The sequence below is a fragment of the Oreochromis niloticus genome, linkage group LG13, assembly GCF_001858045.2.
Source record: "Oreochromis niloticus isolate F11D_XX linkage group LG13, O_niloticus_UMD_NMBU, whole genome shotgun sequence".
In the NCBI taxonomy this organism is placed as follows: Eukaryota; Metazoa; Chordata; class Actinopteri; order Cichliformes; family Cichlidae; genus Oreochromis; species Oreochromis niloticus.
In genome coordinates, this window is record NC_031978.2 from 30,183,600 (window position 1) to 30,201,568 (window position 17,969).

Sequence of the window (17,969 nt, forward strand, 5' to 3'; positions counted from 1 at the left end):
ATGGACGAATTTCTCAGTATTTGTATATAGAGTTCCCTCGTTTATCGCGAGTGTTATGTTCTAAAAATAACCAGCGATAGGTGAAATCCGTGAAGTAGCCAGCTTTATTATTTACAATTATTTTAGAGGTTTTAAGGCTGTAAAACCCCTCACTACACACTTTATACACTTTTCTCAGACAGGCATGACCAGTTTTACACTTTTCTCTCTTGTTTAAACATTCTCAAAGTTCAAACCTTCTTAAAAAAAAAAAAAAGTCCATTATAGAATGAAACCGAAGATCAAAACCTGTTTTCAGTCCCAAACATTTATTTGAGAAATAAACCTACAGTATATTTGTTTTCCTATAAATAATAATGACAGATTTTAGAACTAATGAATTTAACTTTAAGCTTAATTGCTTAATTTAAGCTTAATGCACCTTATAATCCGGTGCACGGTATGGTTAAAAAAAAAATTTAAAAAAATACGGTAACTTCTACCTTCCTTTAGCATGTCCAGAAGTCCAACTTTTTGTGCGATGGTTAGCATCTTCCTCTGCCTTTTGGGTGCTACCGCAGGTGCCTTTGATGGTGCAAAACATTTCGTCGACATTGTTGTGTTTGTTGGGGAGAAAACTTACAAACATACAGTACAGCACTTCAGAGTCACACTGCTAGTGATCGATGTAGCGATTCTGTACTGTACAGGAGAGCACGGCACGGCATGGAGGAGATCGACAATGATCTACAGCCAATCGGGACGCAGAACACAATGCTGAACATTTGCCTGTTTAAATCATAAGAACTGTCACTATACAGAGATGTGCTTCTGAATGTGGATGATGTGTCTTCTGCATGCAGTAATGCAGTTCTGCTTGTGTTGAGTGATGTAAACAAACAATCTAACTATGCTCTTCAAACATCAAAATTGATCATTTGATGTTTTTATGACACAGCAATGGTGAGTGTTCCCACCCTCTGCTCTTTGTAACTTAACGTAATCTTTCCGTTTTCGTATTTTGGACATGATTTTGGAGCTTTATTTCGCAGTAGCAATTGACTTGCTGAAAACTCAGACATGATCTTATTTAGATTAAAAGGCGAGATGCACAAGTCCAGAAATCAATGAGAGAATTAACCGTCTCTATATCTAGCTTTTCTCTACAGTCTCTGGTCCTGATATGTGACCAGTTAATTATTCTGTGGATTTTTTTTCTAACAATTACGTACCTGGAAAAGTTTATAAGTACCAAACTAGAATGTGTGTTAAACTGTGTCTTGATTTTTAAAACAAAACAAACAACAAAAAAAAACCAGACAAAATATTATCAAGAAAGTTAATAAGTACTTTGCTTGCTAGATACCAACTAAAAGAAAAAAAAATGTGGAAAAAAAAAACGGTATTTTTTTTCCTGCTGCTCCATCTTTTCCTTCTTCTAAACATTTTACAGTTGACATGCTTTTCATGTGATAGTTTTTGCTGACAGGACACAATCTGAACCTCTTTCATTTATCGATTATGCGACAGAAACTCTCCCATGGAGATTAGGCAGTCTGAGCCATGCTAACTCACAATATTGAACCGGTGGGTAGTGGAGTTGGCCGGTGTGGAGCTCACAGGGGTTATCTGTGACTTGCTCTAACCAAACATCAAAGCCCTTAATTAATGGGGGGATGAAAACACGATGCAGGTTATGACTTTAGCTAATTAGGGAATTGTTAAACAGAGATGGTGCTGGGGAATTCAGCAGGGGCCGCAGATGGAGAATCAATGGTCAATGAAGAAAGGGAGCATTTAGGCAATTTGCCAGTTAATGTGTTCCCAATACCAGCAAGGAAGGCAGACAGTGATGAAGTGGACACTACTTTACATCTATTGATAAAGATGGAAAGAAAAGAAATTATAGTAGCCTTAGTAAAGATAACGTAAAGCACTTCGTGAATTTTGAACACCTTTCATTCTAAGTTGTAAAATCTGACATACTTAATCAAGTTAATGTCTCTGTCCTGGTAGTTTGCATAAGAAGACCATATCTGCAAGTTAAAATGTGGGAGGGGGCATTTTTCAGTCTTTGTTCGTTTTACTGTCAGTATCCTGGAAACTTTCCTCATTATTTAAATGAAAAAATACATCTAATAATAATAATAATAATAATAATAACAACAACAACAATACGAATAATGCGACTACTACTACTACTAATAATACATTGTGGCCAGTAAAAACAAAATACATTTGTAATTTTTGATCAGTTTCAGGAGCACTATAATATGATGTCAATGATGTAATCTAGAGAAACGCTGGTATGTAGCATTCATCTACATATTAGCAGACGAACGCTACATCTGCTAATATGTCAGAACTCTTTTTAACTAAGAGTATTTTTTACTAACACAGTAAGTAGCTCAAACTCATTTTCAATCATGCAACTTTGTTCATGTTTAACATGTTTAATGTTTCCATCACAGAAATAAGGGTGGCATTCAGGTATGATCGTTTTAGCCTCTATAAGAAGTCCCTGATCAGAATGTTGTTCGTTGGTCATGCATGCTATCATTTTAAGCATTATTATTCCACAGGCATTTTCAGAGAGACCGCAACATTTCTTTGTTTGTAGTTTGTGTGCAGCAATAGCCAGTATAAGGCCGCCAGCAGACAGACAAGTCCAGGATTTGTTGCCCATGTTTGCAGAGAATCAGATACAATAGGAATTTGGAGCATCAGACTTTTGATGCATCAGTGGACTAATTTGCTTAATCTTCTCAGGGCTTTGGCCCTGCTGTGGAAAAAATTCACAGGACATTACACGGCAATTGGCAAAATGATGAAGACTGTTTCGAATCATCATAAGCTTCAGAAACTTTGCTGTAGGTGGATGTGTGCAAGTGCAGACCACTTTAATTAATACTGACACAATTGCCCCTGTAATAAGCAGGGGTGTCTTCTTATAGCAATATAAGTACCTGGTGATATCTTATTTGTTCAATTTCCATTTAAGTAGGCCAGTAATAATTAGAATCTGGACTTAAGTTGAAGATCATCAAGCAAAGATGTGTGGAAAATGGTTGAGAATTCAATTTGCACAGGACTGCTGACTTTTAATTGAACTGAGCATTTAACGAGACAGAATGAGCCCCTTTACTTTGAATTTTGTACTCCATAAAAGTTACTGACCAAAACAAAGATGTATGGAGGCAAATGGACTGTGCAAATGTATGGTGAAGGTTTATTTAGCTTACCTACAAACCAATTATTTTGTGGGTCATACAGTGGCTTGCAAAAGTATTCGGCCCCCTTGAACTTTTCCACATTTTGTCACATTACAGCCACAAACATGAATCAATTTTATTGGAATTCCACGTGAAAGACCAATACAAAGTGGTGTACACGTGAGAAGTGGAACGAAAATCATACATGATTCCAAATATTTTTTACAAATAAATAACTGCAAAGTGGGGTGTGCGTAATTATTCAGCCCCCTGAGTCAATACTTTGTAGAACCACCTTTTGCTGCAATTACAGCTGCCAGTCTTTTAGGGTATGTCTCTACCAGCTTTGCACATCTAGAGACTGAAATTCTTGCCAATTCTTCTTTGCAAAACAGCTCCACAACTGCCCTGTGACGGCCTCAGAGGTTGTCTAAGAGAATATTGGGAGCAACAACACCATGAAGTCCAAAGAACACACCAGACAGGTCAGGGATAAAGTTATTGAGAAATTTAAAGCAGGCTTAGGCTACAAAAAGATTTCCCAAGCCTTGAACATCCCATGGAGCACTGTTCAAGCGATCATTCAGAAATGGAAGGAGTATGGCACAACTGTAAACCTACCAAGACAAGGCCGTCCACCTAAACTCACAGGCCGAACAAGGACAGCGCTGATCAGAAATGCAGCCAAGAGGCCCATGGTGACTCTGGACGAGCTGCAGAGATCTACAGCTCAGGTGGGGGAATCTGTCCATAGGACAACTATTAGTCGTGCACTGCACAAAATTGGCCTTTATGGAAGAGTGGCAAGAAGAAAGCCATTGTTAACAGAAAACCATAAGAAGTCCAGTTTGCAATTTGCCACAAGCCATGTGGGGGACACAGCAAACATGTGGAAGAAGGTGGTCTGGTCAGATGAGACCAAAATGGAACTTTTTGGCCAAAATGCAAAACGCTATGTGTGGCAGAAAACTAACACTGCACATCACTCTGAACACACCATCCCCACTGTCAAATATGGTGGTGGCAGCATCATGCTCTGGGGGTGCTTCTCTTCAGCAGGGACAGGGAAGCTGGTCAGAGTTGATGGGAAGATGGATGGAGCCAAATACAGGGCAATCTTGGAAGAAAACCTCTTGGAGTCTGCAAAAGACTTGAGACTGGGGCGGAGGTTCACCTTCCAGCAGGACAACGACCCTAAACATAAAGCCAGGGCAACAATGGAATGGTTTAAAACAAAACATATCCATGTGTTAGAATGGCCCAGTCAAAGTCCAGATCCAAATCCAATCGAGAATCTGTGGCAAGATCTGAAAACTGCTGTTCACAAACGCTGTCCATCTAATCTGACTGAGCTGGAGCTGTTTTGCAAAGAAGAATGGGCAAGGATTTCAGTCTGCAGATGTGCAAAGCTGGTAGAGACATACCCTAAAAGACTGGCAGCTGTAATTGCAGCAAAAGGTGGTTCTACAAAGTATTGACTCAGGGGGCTGAATAATTACGCACACCCCACTTTTCAGTTATTTATTTGTAAAAAATGTTTGGAATCATGTATGATTTTCGTTCCACTTCTCACGTGTACACCACTTTGTATTGGTCTTTCACGCGGAATTCCAATAAAATTGATTCATGTTTGTGGCTGTAATGTGACAAAATGTGGAAAAGTTCAAGGGGGCCGAATACTTTTGCAAGCCACTGTATATTCCATTGTGTGTAATTTCCCAGGCACGTAAACCAACCATTAATATCCTGACATAAAATTTGAACATTTAGACATGTTTTTATTTTCTGTTATGTTTAACTATTTAAAAAGTCAAGCGCTTACCGAGTCCTTTGTGGGCATCGATGCTGGTGTATTCAATGGTTCCATTATGGCCCTTCTTGGGGTTTTCCTTGTATTCTTTGTGGACTCCATCAGGGCAGTATCTATAGGACAGCCCATAGTCTGCAAGGTAGACCTATAGCTCCCAACAGGACAGAAAAAAAAAAATAGTCTTCCCATCTTAAAGATATAAACTTGTATATAAATTATTTGCATGAGAGCAAAAGTGAGGTTGTGGGACGTCAACAGTTGCAGGGGAAAAAAAAAAAATTGTGAAACCTTTGAAATGTTTTTTATTTCTGCATAAGCATCGCTTAATTTTGAGACAATTGCAAAGCAGGAAAAGAAAAGCTGATTAAACTAAGTGAAAATAGTGGTGTTGATATACAGGGGGAAAACTCCATTACCATATATCTGCTTTCAAGAGATGAGGTATAGTTTTTTCCATTCTCCAAACATGACGCTCTCTTTCAAACAGCTTTCTGGCTTTTCATCAATATCTTTAGCAAATTGCAGACAGCAGCAGTGACTTGAGAACCGTACTTTCTCCCTCCAGTCGTGACATGGATTATTTTATATTCTCCCAATGATAGACTTAGGTATCCTATAGATCCCTGTTCTTTAAAAAAGAAAGGGCACCTCCTGAAAACTGTCAGACATTCACTAAAATGTCCCTTCTCACAGATATTTAATATTGGGTCATTGTCCTATCCTGGGATCTGCTGGAGCCAGTCGTCTAGCTTGGAGGTCACCACACTGAACACTCCGATTACCATTGTTACCACTGTTACCTTCACCCTCCACATCTTCTCAAGCTCTTCTCTGAGCACTTGGTACTTCTCCAGTTTCTCGAGTTCCTTCTTCCTGATGTTGCTGTCATTCGGTATCGCTACGTCTATCAACCTCCGCTTGTCTACCACCACTATATCCGGTTGGTTAGCCATCACCATTTTGTCCGTCTGTATCTGGAAGTCCCACAGGATCTTAGCTTGAGTGATCTTCTTGACCACCCTAGGGGGTGTCTCCCATTTTGACCTCAGGACTTCCAGGCCATACTTGGCACAGATGTTTCTGTACACTATGCCGGCCACTTGGTTATGGTGTTGGTTATGGTGTTCCCCGTTTGCTAGCATCTTGCACCCTGCTGTTATGTGCTGGATTGTCTCAGGGGCATCTTTACACAGCCTGCATCCGGCTTCTTGCCTGGTGTGATAGATCCCAGCCTCTATGGATCTTGTACTCAGAGCTTGTTCTTGTGCTGCCATGATTAGTGCCTCTGTGCTGTCTTTCAGTCCAGCTTTTTCCAGCCACTGGTGGATTTCTGGATATCAGCCACTTCCTCTATCTGATGGTGGTACATACCGTACAGCGGCCTGTCCTTCCATGATTGTTCCTCTTCTGCTCCTCTTTCTTGATGTTCTGCTGCCTGAGGTATTCACTGAGCATGCAGCCAGTTGTGGCCATCTTCCTTATGTACTCGTGGATATTTGTTGTCTCACTGTGGTACTGACACACAGTAGTCCTCGGCCTCGTTCCTCCCGCTTTCCTAGCGGCCTCTTCGTGGTTCCCATTTGCCTGTGGGATTCCCAGGTACTTGTAGCTGTCCTCAATGTCTGCAATGTTGCCTTCTGCTAGATCAAATTGTTTGTTTAACTGAATCCTCTATATCTTTTTTATAACTTTAATGAAACTAAGATGTTTTGGGTCATACTTAACCTCCTAGGACCTGCCGTCCACATATGTGGACATCACATTTTTGGTTATTTTGACCAAAATACTCAATTTTGCTCTACATGGGCCTGATATCCACTTACGAGGACATTATACTGCTACTGTTCTATCAAAATTTTAAATGAATATCCTCATTTGTGGCTCTCATTTTTCTTAAAAACAAAAATAAGGTAAAAAAAAAAAAAAAAATCTGGAAATTCTTTGTTTTTACATTCATCGGGCCCCAATATGCCCAAATATCAAAGAGAAATTAAAAGTGCATGTCGTGGAAGAGTTCGGGTCTTAGGAGGTTAAGATCAATACAGTTTAAAGAAAATCAACGGGTTTTATTCTCTCCTGTAACTGTACCAGGGATCTGCAGTGGACTGACCTGTTCAGGGTCCCTGTAACCCAGCATGAGGTTGGCAGCTTTAATGTCAGCATGGACGTACTCATTCTCATGTATGTACTCCAGTATATCCACCTGGCACGAGAATCAAAAGCATACAAAACAAGAATTTTATAGGCAGACAGTAATGCAGTAAAACGAAAGTTTTGGTAAAGTGGGGTCATAATTTGTTAAACTGGCCTTTAACTGTGTTATTGATAGGCGATCAGGCTGCCCCAGCTTATTTATACTGGTATTATTGAACAGGTCAAAATATGATAATTATCTCACCAGTCTCTGTCCAAGCTGGAGAACAGTGGTCTTCTTCAGTCGGCCTCCACTGGACTCACAAGCTTTCTGAAGGTCACTTCCCAGTCGATCCATGACCATGAAACGATACCTGAGTGAGACAGGAAAAGCTCAAACTCTTGTCCTAATTCTGACATAACACAACACCAGATTTACTAACGACGCACACCGAAACTGTACTTTGTATGAAAGACTATGACAGGATGTTTTATTTACCAAAACAGTGGAACAAAATGTCAAAAAACAGATGCTTTTCACAAACAAGAGTCATAATATAGCAAACAAAGATGAAAAATCAAATAAAAGAATCAGAGAAAACAACAGAAAAAATACAATACTGACAGTGATGTGAAAAAACCCCCACATTTTATGACTTAAAGCAGATATTTTATTGGAAATAATTACTATAGTTGCCTTAATTCTAAGGCTAGATGGTTGAAATCTGATATTAAAGCAGATAACAGAGCTTTTAAGAAAGCACACGCAACCTCCTTGTTAAAATCAGTTTATCTGCTTGATTTTGTTTTATTTTTTTAAACTTTGGTTGCTATACATGTGGATTTCACACTGGTGCATAGAATTTACTTGATATACAACAGCACAAATAAATACTGATGTCCACTTTACTCATGTGCAGAACACGAACAAAAGCCAGCTGGGTTTCAAAAACCCCAGAGGTCCTTTCCTTTACCTTCCAAATATTTTCCCCTGAACACACCGTTTCCTTTTTAAGTTCTGCCCAAAGAGTCTACTTTAGAGCCAACTTCATGGAGCTAAATGATGAAAAAAAAAAAAAAAAAAAAGAATATTTTTTGCTAATCTTCTGGTTAGATTAAGGCTAAAATACAGCCATATGCAATGAAAATACATTTTTTCAGTTATGCTTTATATTCAGGTTCTTGTAATAAGCATTAAGTCAAGAGGTAATTAATCTTCTTTATAAGTTATTAATATGTGTTAATAATACTATATCAATGTCAATATACGTCTCTAATTAGCTTCATGTAGACAGTGCACACATCATGAATAGACGCATGGAAAGGCAGAGAGGAAAAATAGCTTCGAAACTGACACGAAGACCTGATCTGGTTTCATAAATGAATGTAAAATATCATATATAGTTGTTTAAGGAAGATACATAACATAATACCAAATGTGTCAATTTCTACAAAATACTACACTCATTCCAGTTAGGCCGTCTGCATTATTATATTTATTAACATTAGAAACACACTGCTCTTTCTTCCTGCTTTATTTTACATTTATGAATCTAAACACAGCATTGTTCAAGTTATTTTGTCCTTGCTTAAAATTTGGTGGCTGCAAAAAAACAATCATAGCAACCTATGAGTTAATCAAACCTATTAGTGTTGACTGTGTCAATACCTGAGGTTATTATACTCTGCAATTCCTGACCCCCAGTACGTCGGGATGCCCAGGAAGTCCAGCTTCTTGCTTCTCTTCCATTTTTGCACTGGAACAAGTTTAGGAACAATCACAGGTATGCATCTACACATCTATACAAGTTGCTAACATGGAGCTATTGTGTCTGAACAAAAAAAACAAAAACTGAGCTCTATGAAAAGTAGACAAATGTTTTGCCAAAAAAGAAAAAAAAAAAAAAAAGATTTGTCCTTGTAAGTGTAAGAATGTGTGCATACAAATATCAATCTTATTGGGACTACAAATACACACACACACAGAGGCCCCAGACAAAGCAGTGGGCCTGGCTCAGGGCTTGATGGCGGCTGGCCTGACTGGCTCTCAACCAGGCTGGCAGGTGGTCAGGGGCTCAGTGGAGGCCCGGGCATCATTACGTGTGAGCAGCTTCCTCTCCAAACGAAGGCGTTGGAGAGCTCAGACAAGCACGGAGAGTGGGGCCCAACTGCCACTGAGGTGCATGTTTGCTTTGGCTTATTATTAATTACTGTGCAGCACTCAGCAAAGCCTCTGAGTCTGCAGCCACTTCATCAGTCAAACGCTCTCGTGCTCCAGCGAGCTGCCGGGACACTGGACGGGTGGTGCTACTCACTGCTCTCAGGTTTGGCTGCCCTCTGGTAGAACTTGAGCTCCGAGAACAGGGGGCCATTCTCCTGGTACTCCTGCATGTATGAGCACACAGTATTAGCACAGTGCAGCTTTAACCAGTGACCATGCAAAAGTTAATTGTCTGTGTCTAATTCCAAAAGGTAAAATTATGAAAAAGATTTGTGTCTCGGCCAGTGAGCATCATGTCACTTACATGCCTGTTTCAATGCTTTGTTTCCTGGTTGTTTATGTTATTATTCCTTATGTATCGGGAGAAATCATAAAAATATCTGGATGACACATGAATGTTGTCCAACTTTAGTCTAGCAAACCCATCTGAATAGCCCCGTGCAACTCTAAATGCTTTTTCTTTTCTTTTTTTTTAGCTCAAGTCCATGCCCAAACTTATGTTAACCGCAATTGTCACTGATAAGATCTTTTAGAACTACTTCACACAGTAATACATACAATAACACTGCTAGCTGACAAATAGAATTAGAATAATAGCATTAGCTTAATTTAGTATCAGAGCATAATAATTAATTGACTATTGATTGATTAATTGACTTATTGAGCTTGCTTAAGAGAGGGATTAGTTATTGTTATATCTCAAATTAAACAGCTGACAGTAAAACATCAAACGATATTTTTTTCTTGCCATTTCTTTCACTGGAACATCAGGAAGCAGCAAGAAAGTTTAGCATGTATAGGACTGGTTCAGAACTCAGAGTTAGACCCTGACGAAATGGCAGAAGAAGTAGAGCCATGTAACATGAGGTGTACAGACAGAACCCTCTCAACCAGGTGAATGGGGATGCGATGAAATTAAAGAAACAGTAAAAACTAGTATTTGTGATTGACTGTTTCCTAACTGGAACCACAGACCTCCTAAACTGTTGGTGTCATTGAGAGTTTGCAATGCAACCAGCAGAGATTCCAGGAAGTTACTGCTCCCAGCCAAGACACAGTCCAGGACATAAGCCCTTTTAAAACCAAAATGTGTCAATATTTAAGCTCTGACGTTGGTTGGGATTCAACTGAATTTACTGTGCATTTTTTCAGAACGGCACATAGACAAACAGGCATTAATTAGACATCTCTGATTCCTGTTTCAGGTTTCAAAGCATCTTGGGGACACTAATTCAAGTCCAAAGTATTTCTGCTTGCAAGTAAACAAAGAATGCGGCTTATGGCCTGTGCATTATTTTAGCGTCTTTATTGAAGGGATAAACAGATAGAGATGCTGTCACCAGAGTTTTGTTCCCTTCACTATCGTCCAATAACTGGCACAAAAAGGCGCACGTCAAGAAATGACAACTTCCAAGCAAGAAGAACATGTGCAATCCATCAAAGGCCATTCTGTTAACACTAAACATTACTTCTTGTGCAAAGTTGGAGGAATCATCACACCGATTCTGGTTGCACTTTGTTCTCATGTTTATTTTTGGTCCATGTGCTTTCATGTGAGAAAGTCAGGTGATATTTGGTGAAATAGAAAATGAAAAAAAGAGGAAACATCATTTGCTGTATAACAGTCTAGTCATGTAATATCCATAATCACAGTTACACCTGCTTTCTACTTCCAGCAGCATAGTGCAGACACATTCAAGTATCACAGCATTAACGTCTCCCTGAAGGTGGACAGGTCAGCTGTGTGCGCTACATATGTACTCACCACTTTGATGACAAAGTCAGTGTCTGTTCCAACATGTCTGTCAATGTCCTGGGAGGCTGAAACATAACAGAAGACAGAAACATAACAGAAGACAGAGAATGAAGATAAGACAACATAATTCTTGGATAGGAGCAGGCCTCTTGGATCTTAAAAATATATCCAAGACCAGAAGGAAATGTATACGAGTGTTTTCATCATTGGATTTGTGCATGTAAGCAGTAATCTGTTTGGAAATTAAAGATCTATACACAAAAAAGGGACTGAAGAGAAACAGTTTATAACAAACATCAACATAGTACCAGCGTGCCTGTGCACCTAAAAACTTGCCACTGAATTTTTTACAATTCTGGCAGTTTCATGGAATATTAGGATATTACTTTAAATAAGATTATTTTTGCATAAATAAGCAATTATATTGGTTTACAATGAGGCATTCTGTCAGAAGTAAAACAAATATAAAAACATTTTAATTTCATCAAGAAATACAACATAAAGAAAATGTATTATTTATTAGAAAAAATACACAATAAAAATCTGAAACATTATTAAATGTTGTGGTTTGTCAGCATATGACTTCATCCTCAATCTGTGTTTCCTGTCCTTGAATGTAGCACAGTCTACTGTCACTGGGAGGACCAGATTATCCTCCAGTCACACAAGAGAATATGGTGGTTGACTGTATGGAATGAGCATGTGATCTCGATGCCTTTGAAAAGGTTGCTTTGAAGATGGCGACCAGGTTTATAACCACTCACATTCAGTTGCCATCTTGTTGGTGCATTTTAAGACAGAGATAAAACAGCAATAAGAATCAGCCTGTTATAAGTTTGTTACTGAATATGGTCAAGTTGACAATTACGTGCAGTCTGTCTGTGACAATACAGCAATTAGCTGCGAAAAATCAACAACAATCACAAATCTGTTTGTCCTCCATATGCGGAAATTCAAAGACTGACTCATTTTGGGCTCAACTGCAGTACACTGGCAGACTGTAGAGAGCTAGGGACAGCCCATCTACCTGCAGAGCGCATCTGTTGTCAGATTGAGGTAGTGTCCAAAGTATGTGATACAGCTGGTCTGTGGGCAACTCTTGTGTGGGAAAAAAAGCAGTTATGACATGCAAAGGCTTGAGGTGAAACCATTGTTAAAAAAAACAAAAAAAAAAAAGGATCCACTACAGCAACTTTCTGTGCTTTTCATACTGCATTGTTTCAACTTTAATGATTTTTCAAGCTTTTTCTAGAAATGGAATGAGAGAAGCATGTCACCCACAGCTACGTGTTGCTGGGCTTCTGGGGGACTGCCCCTCCATGGTTGAAAACATAGGTGAATACCCATGAACAGAATGATAAAGCATAAAACAAGCTTTTGTGTGTGCGTATGGGTAAGTTTGTCATCAGACACGTTGCTCCTTACCAAGATAGATCAGTCCAAAGCCACCTTGCCCGATGATTTTCCCCAGCCTCCATTTCTTCTTCTCAGTGTCTGTTAGTATGAAGCCTTCTGGAAGAGGTTTGGGTAGCACTGTTTTTCGTGGAGGTGCCATGAAAACTGAGAATGTTAAAAAATAATAATAATAATAATATTGAAAGAATATCAAGCAAATATTTGCATACAGGAAAAACATGAAAACATATTGTAATGTGCCCTGAAACCACAGAACGCTGTATGCCTATGAGGAAAAGGAATGAGTGCTGTTTATGGACTTACTCAAGGGCTCTGGAAAACCTCTAAGGGAGTTAATGACGCACTCATACACGAGGCTGAAGCAGTTACTGAAAATCAAAACTGAAACAACTAGTGTAACTGACCATTATTAAAGTATAGTTCTATATTTCACAAGTATATAACACTTAACACAATACACACACATAAAACGTTAACGACTAACTGATTGTGTATATCACATGGAGTTTTTGGTCAGCTTGAATGTTTGCTATGACCAACGGCTATCTAACATTAGTAGAAACAGTTAGCTAATAACACAAGTACCCTAATAAAACATAGAATGACAGCTGAATACAGCACAACGCAAGACCGATAAAAACACTACAGGGTTGGCTAAAAGTTACTGGCAGAACTCCTCTGCAAAGACATTTACTGTTAGAAAACTTAATTAGCAACCTGCTAAACTCCGCTAATGAGAAGTTCTTCAGTATGACTCACGGACTGAAATGTTCAGCAACCGCCGAGAAGACGAAAAGCCGCACGTCGTCACTTGGGATTCTTAACTAAGAACACACCGATAAGTAATTTAAACTACGTTTTCCTCGCTGGGTTCCAGCACAAGCTGCTGCCCTGTAAAATGGAAACAGAAACAAACCCCTTTTCACTTCCTGAACGTTATCCCTCCCGCTACGCCACACAGCCAATTGCATGCGCCAAAAAATTCTCAACAACCAATAGGGATGCGAAGGAGGCGCGAATACAAAATAACGTAGGATTAATAATAACGATAATAATAATAATAATAATAATAATAATAATAATAATAATAATCGCAGCCTCTTTGTTTCGTTTAAGTGGGATAATTCACAATACATACATATAAACATTGCTTCGAGTACAATGTATGTATTCCCTGTATTCACGTGGCTACAGGGAATAGTTTTTAGCTCTTGGCTCCGTTTATATGCAGTGTAGGGAATTAAAGGTTTAATCAAGATGTTTCAAGCTAATTTACTCAGCTTTGCCTATCTTGCCTCTCTTACTTTATATCGAAACCACTCGACCTGAGCTGTCCCCCTGATGGACTCTTCATCCATTCTCGTCATCTTAACATCTCCAGCTCAGCCTCCTTCTCTTTTTGTCAGTGCCACCACCTCCAAACCATATATCACAGCAGGTCTCACTATAATTTTGTAAATGTTCCCTTTCATTTTGGCTGCCGTCCTTCTGTCACAAATCACTCCTGAGTCCTGACATTCGCTAGGTACTCATAACTGAACTCATCTACCTTCACTAACTTTACTCCTTGCATTTTCATCTATCTAACTGTCTCTTTCTTTCACACTCATGTATTCAGTCTCACTTCTAGTGACTTTCATTCCTCTTCTCTCCAGTACATACCTCCAGGTGGCTCTTTTTTACCTGCTCCTTATTCTCACCACAGATCAAAATTTTTTCTATAAACATCATAATCAATGAAGACTCTTGCCTGACCTCATCTGTAAACCTCTCCATCACCAGTTCAACCAAGAGGTTCAGAACAGGATCCTGATGTAATCCCACCCCCACCTTGAACCCATCTGTCACTCTTTCTGCACACCAAACCACTGTCCCACTGTCCTGTCCTCCCTCACCAATCTCATATACTTGCTGCTCCTGACTTCCTCATGCAGTACCACAGTTCCTCTCTGGGCTTGGTTATGGCTCATCAACTTATCCGTTTGTATTTTTTACAGCTCTTTACATTCTTATTCTTGATAACTGGTACCAGTATACTTCTCCATTCCTCAGACATCCGCTTAAGTTTTTCCTCTATTCCCATATCTTTCTCCTCGATGCAAATCTGAGAAAAGTTCCAACCCGACTCCTCTTCTCCATATCCCTACAGTTTTCATCTCTTCCCTTAGTGTACAGCCTCAATTACAACTCAATATAAGACCCTTCGTTTGGCTTTGCTACTTTTCGCTTTACTGTACGTCTAACTTCCCAGTACTCCTGTCTACTTTCTTCATCTCCCTGACTATCCAGTTTTTTATTTACTAACCTGCTTTGCACTTCCTTATTCCACCACCAAGTCTCCTTGTCCTTCTTCCTCTGTTCAAATGATAAACTAAACACAATCTTTGTAGTTTCCCTTAGCATGGCAGCTTTACTTTCCCTCTGTGCAGTGACTTGATTCTTCCCTCTACAACTTTAACCATTTAATCCTTGGCTCTTCCTTCACTTGCTTTCCTTTCTTGGTTTCCAAAGTACACAGTGCTATACGATGCTTCCGAACTACATTCTCCCCTGCCACCACATTACAGTCTCCTATCTCTTTCACACTGCACCTTCTGCAGAAGATGTCGTCCACATGTGTGAACCTTTGTCCACTCTTATAGTCAGTGTTGGGGAGTAACGGAATACATGTACCGCCGTTACGTATTTAGAATACAAAATATGAGTAACTGTATTCCGTTACAGTTACCGTTTAAAAAGGTGGTATTCAGAATACAGTTACTTTGTTGAAATAAATGGATTACACGGCGGTACTTCCCTGTTTCATATTGTCGCGGGTCAGGACTGTTTGGGTTTGTTTGACAGCTACGTAATGTTGTTCCAGGCGGCAGCGTTACGGTTGCCATGGTTACAGGGTGACGCGCTCTCTCTCTGCGTGTTTCCTGGGTGAGAGAGCGCTTTTTTGTTGTTGTTGTTGTTGTGCTAAGCTAAAAGGCAGAATGCTACAGGCATGGCCCTAAAGAATGTAGCCTCATGGGCAGTGTAGTCCGTGCTGCAGCGAGAATGGACTACCATACACGTTATGTGTCTGTGAGCGAGGGAGGGAGAGAAAGGAAAAGTCCGAGCTGTCACGGAGCAAAAACGGGAGCATGTAAATATAATAATAACCACTGCAGCCAAGAAGAGTGCCTGACGAGCCCATTTGTAAGTAAGCTATTAAGACTCAACTGTACACTGTGTTCGTGTTTTCCTCCGGAAAAAATAAGTTCCGTTGGAGTAGCTTTTCAACGCCTCTCTCTGTCTCTGGCAAGCAAAGTTGACCCAGACAACAAAGTAAAGCTATTTTTCGGCTACCAGCCCGACACGGAACCCACCGTGTTAGCCAGAGGTCCCTTTACTACTGTTCAGAGCCGCGGACCTTCAGTAACAGTAATAAATCACAGCAATAGTACATTCAGGTAGTTGTAAACAGCACGATAATATATTAAGTAATCCAAAGTATTCAGAATACGTTACTGTCATTGAGTAACGTAACGCAATACGTTACAGAATACATTTTGGGGCATGTATTCAGTATTCTGTAATGGAATACATTTTAAAAGTAACCTTCCCAACACTGCTTATAGTTACACTATGTCCTCCCTCTTCTTGACCACAGCTATTTCCATCCTTTTCACAAAACCCATTACCATCTGTGCTCTCTCCTTAACATCATACCTACCCAACACTTCCCATGTTTCCTTCACCTAAATGTCCGTTAAAGTCTGCTTTAATCACTAGTCTCTCCTCCTTAGGACACTCTCTACCACTTCATCCAACTTACTTCAGAGTTCGTGGGTGATCGTGGCTCAAGAGTTGGCAGTTTGTCTTGTAATCGGAAGGTTGCCGGTTCGAGCTCCGGCTCGGACAGTCTCAGTCGTTGTGTCCTTGGGCAAGACACTTCATCCGTCGCCTACTGGTGGTGGTCAGAGGGCCCGGTGGCACCAGTGTCCGCCAGCCTTGCCTCTGTCAGTGCTCCCCAGGGCAGCTGTGGCTACAATGTAGCTTGCCATCACCAGTGTGTGAATGGGTGAATGACCGAATGTAGTGTAAAGTGCTTTGGGGGTCCTTAGGGACTAAGTAAAAAGCGCTATACAAATACAAGCCATAGGCCATTTACCATTTCCTCATTCTATTCTAACTGGCATCCAATATGTGGAGCATATCCACTGACAACATTCAGAATTCTAGCTTCAAACTAACTCAGTATCCTGTCTGACACTCTTCCCCCATTGTTCACATACTCTTCTTCAAGATTACCCCTACTCCACTCCTCTTCCTATCTATATGAGAACAGTTTGAATCTACCTCCAGTGCCCGGGGACTTGCTTCCTCTCCATCTGTCCTCCTGCACACACAATACATGTACCTATCTTCTCTTCATCATTTCAGTCAGCTCTCTTCCTTTACCAGTCATAGCCCCTATATTTAGTCCTTACTCTCCACTTTTCTTTCTCTCTCACTGTTTCCTAACATGCCTTCCCTCTTTCCTTTCCTTTCCCTTTGTCATCAGCCAACAGTTTCCACTAGCACCCCATTGGCCAACACCACCAAATCGGTCATTGTTAAACCGGGCACCGGTCGATCCGGTATAGGAATTTCATTCTTTATGATACACATCTTTGATTTGGCCAAAATTCTATGTCCTCCCCATTTATTTGGGCCTGGGACCAGCTCTAGGAGCCTACTGACTTGTGCCCCCCCCCCCCCCCCCCCCCCCCCCATAGTAGGGTTGAACAAAAATGAAATTAAAGCAAATTATAATTTTTTTAATCATAAAAAATAATTTACATAACAATATAAAGTAGTAATTTGTTATGCTAGATTAATCATGGTCCAGTGTCCAACTCAAGTTTAGGTATTAGATGTTTTAATGAATTTGGTTTGCTAATAAATATTTTTCAACATGTGGCAGATTTCTATATGCTAGATTTTAGTTCATTTTTTTCCTTGTTTCTATGACAGGTGGTCTCATGAACTTGTTAAACAGCATTAATTTTGATATTAAATAAATATGAATAATTATCTGCCTTGATCCCAATTTAATATGAGCTAACCTACAGTAAAGCTACATTGAATGTACTTTTATTGATCAGTGTAATTTTTTCTCTAAATAAAATCAATGCCATTTAAACCAGATGAAGTCCTTCCCTTGGAGTAGGATACAAGTCCGCTGTATGAAAAGAGAATGTAAAATATTTCATGTATTCATTAGTGTATTGAGGAATGACTCTTTTTCATTAACTTAAAGGTCTAATTATGCCACTGAATAGCTGTGGGTTACCCTGCTTTGCCAAGCAGATGAACACCATATAATAAATTAATTAGTCACGGTCTAAGTATCTCCTGTTGTATAAAAAATGCCATTGAAGAGGACCAAGAGTACATTTCTAAGTGTCCCTTATGCGGCTGCGTTGTGTTGTT

The 17,969-nt window shown here is 39.8% G+C and overlaps 1 protein-coding gene across 6 annotated transcripts in view; it reads right to left on the reverse strand.

Moving 5' to 3' along the window:
* vrk2 (VRK serine/threonine kinase 2) overlaps window positions 1-15,160 on the reverse strand; it is a 31,246-nt gene extending 16,086 nt beyond the window's left edge. For 3 of the 6 annotated variants that reach the window (XM_003452327.5, XM_005457035.4, XM_013275774.3), the window contains exons 1-8: window positions 13,287-13,474; window positions 12,537-12,671; window positions 11,121-11,176; window positions 9,450-9,519; window positions 8,804-8,891; window positions 7,400-7,508; window positions 7,112-7,204; window positions 5,014-5,146 (exon numbers count right to left, since the gene is read on the reverse strand). In XM_003452327.5, the coding sequence (XP_003452375.2) occupies window positions 5,014-5,146; window positions 7,112-7,204; window positions 7,400-7,508; window positions 8,804-8,891; window positions 9,450-9,519; window positions 11,121-11,176; window positions 12,537-12,666 (679 nt within the window). In that variant the 5' untranslated portion in view covers window positions 12,667-12,671; window positions 13,287-13,474. Of the gene's footprint in view, window positions 1-5,013; window positions 5,147-7,111; window positions 7,205-7,399; window positions 7,509-8,803; window positions 8,892-9,449; window positions 9,520-11,120; window positions 11,177-12,536; window positions 12,672-12,830; window positions 12,909-13,244; window positions 13,475-14,832 lie in introns of those variants that run through there. The other 3 variants (XM_019366665.2, XM_005457038.4, XM_005457036.4) reach the window with 3 other exon arrangements.
* Between the last annotated feature and the right edge of the window lie 2,809 nt (window positions 15,161-17,969).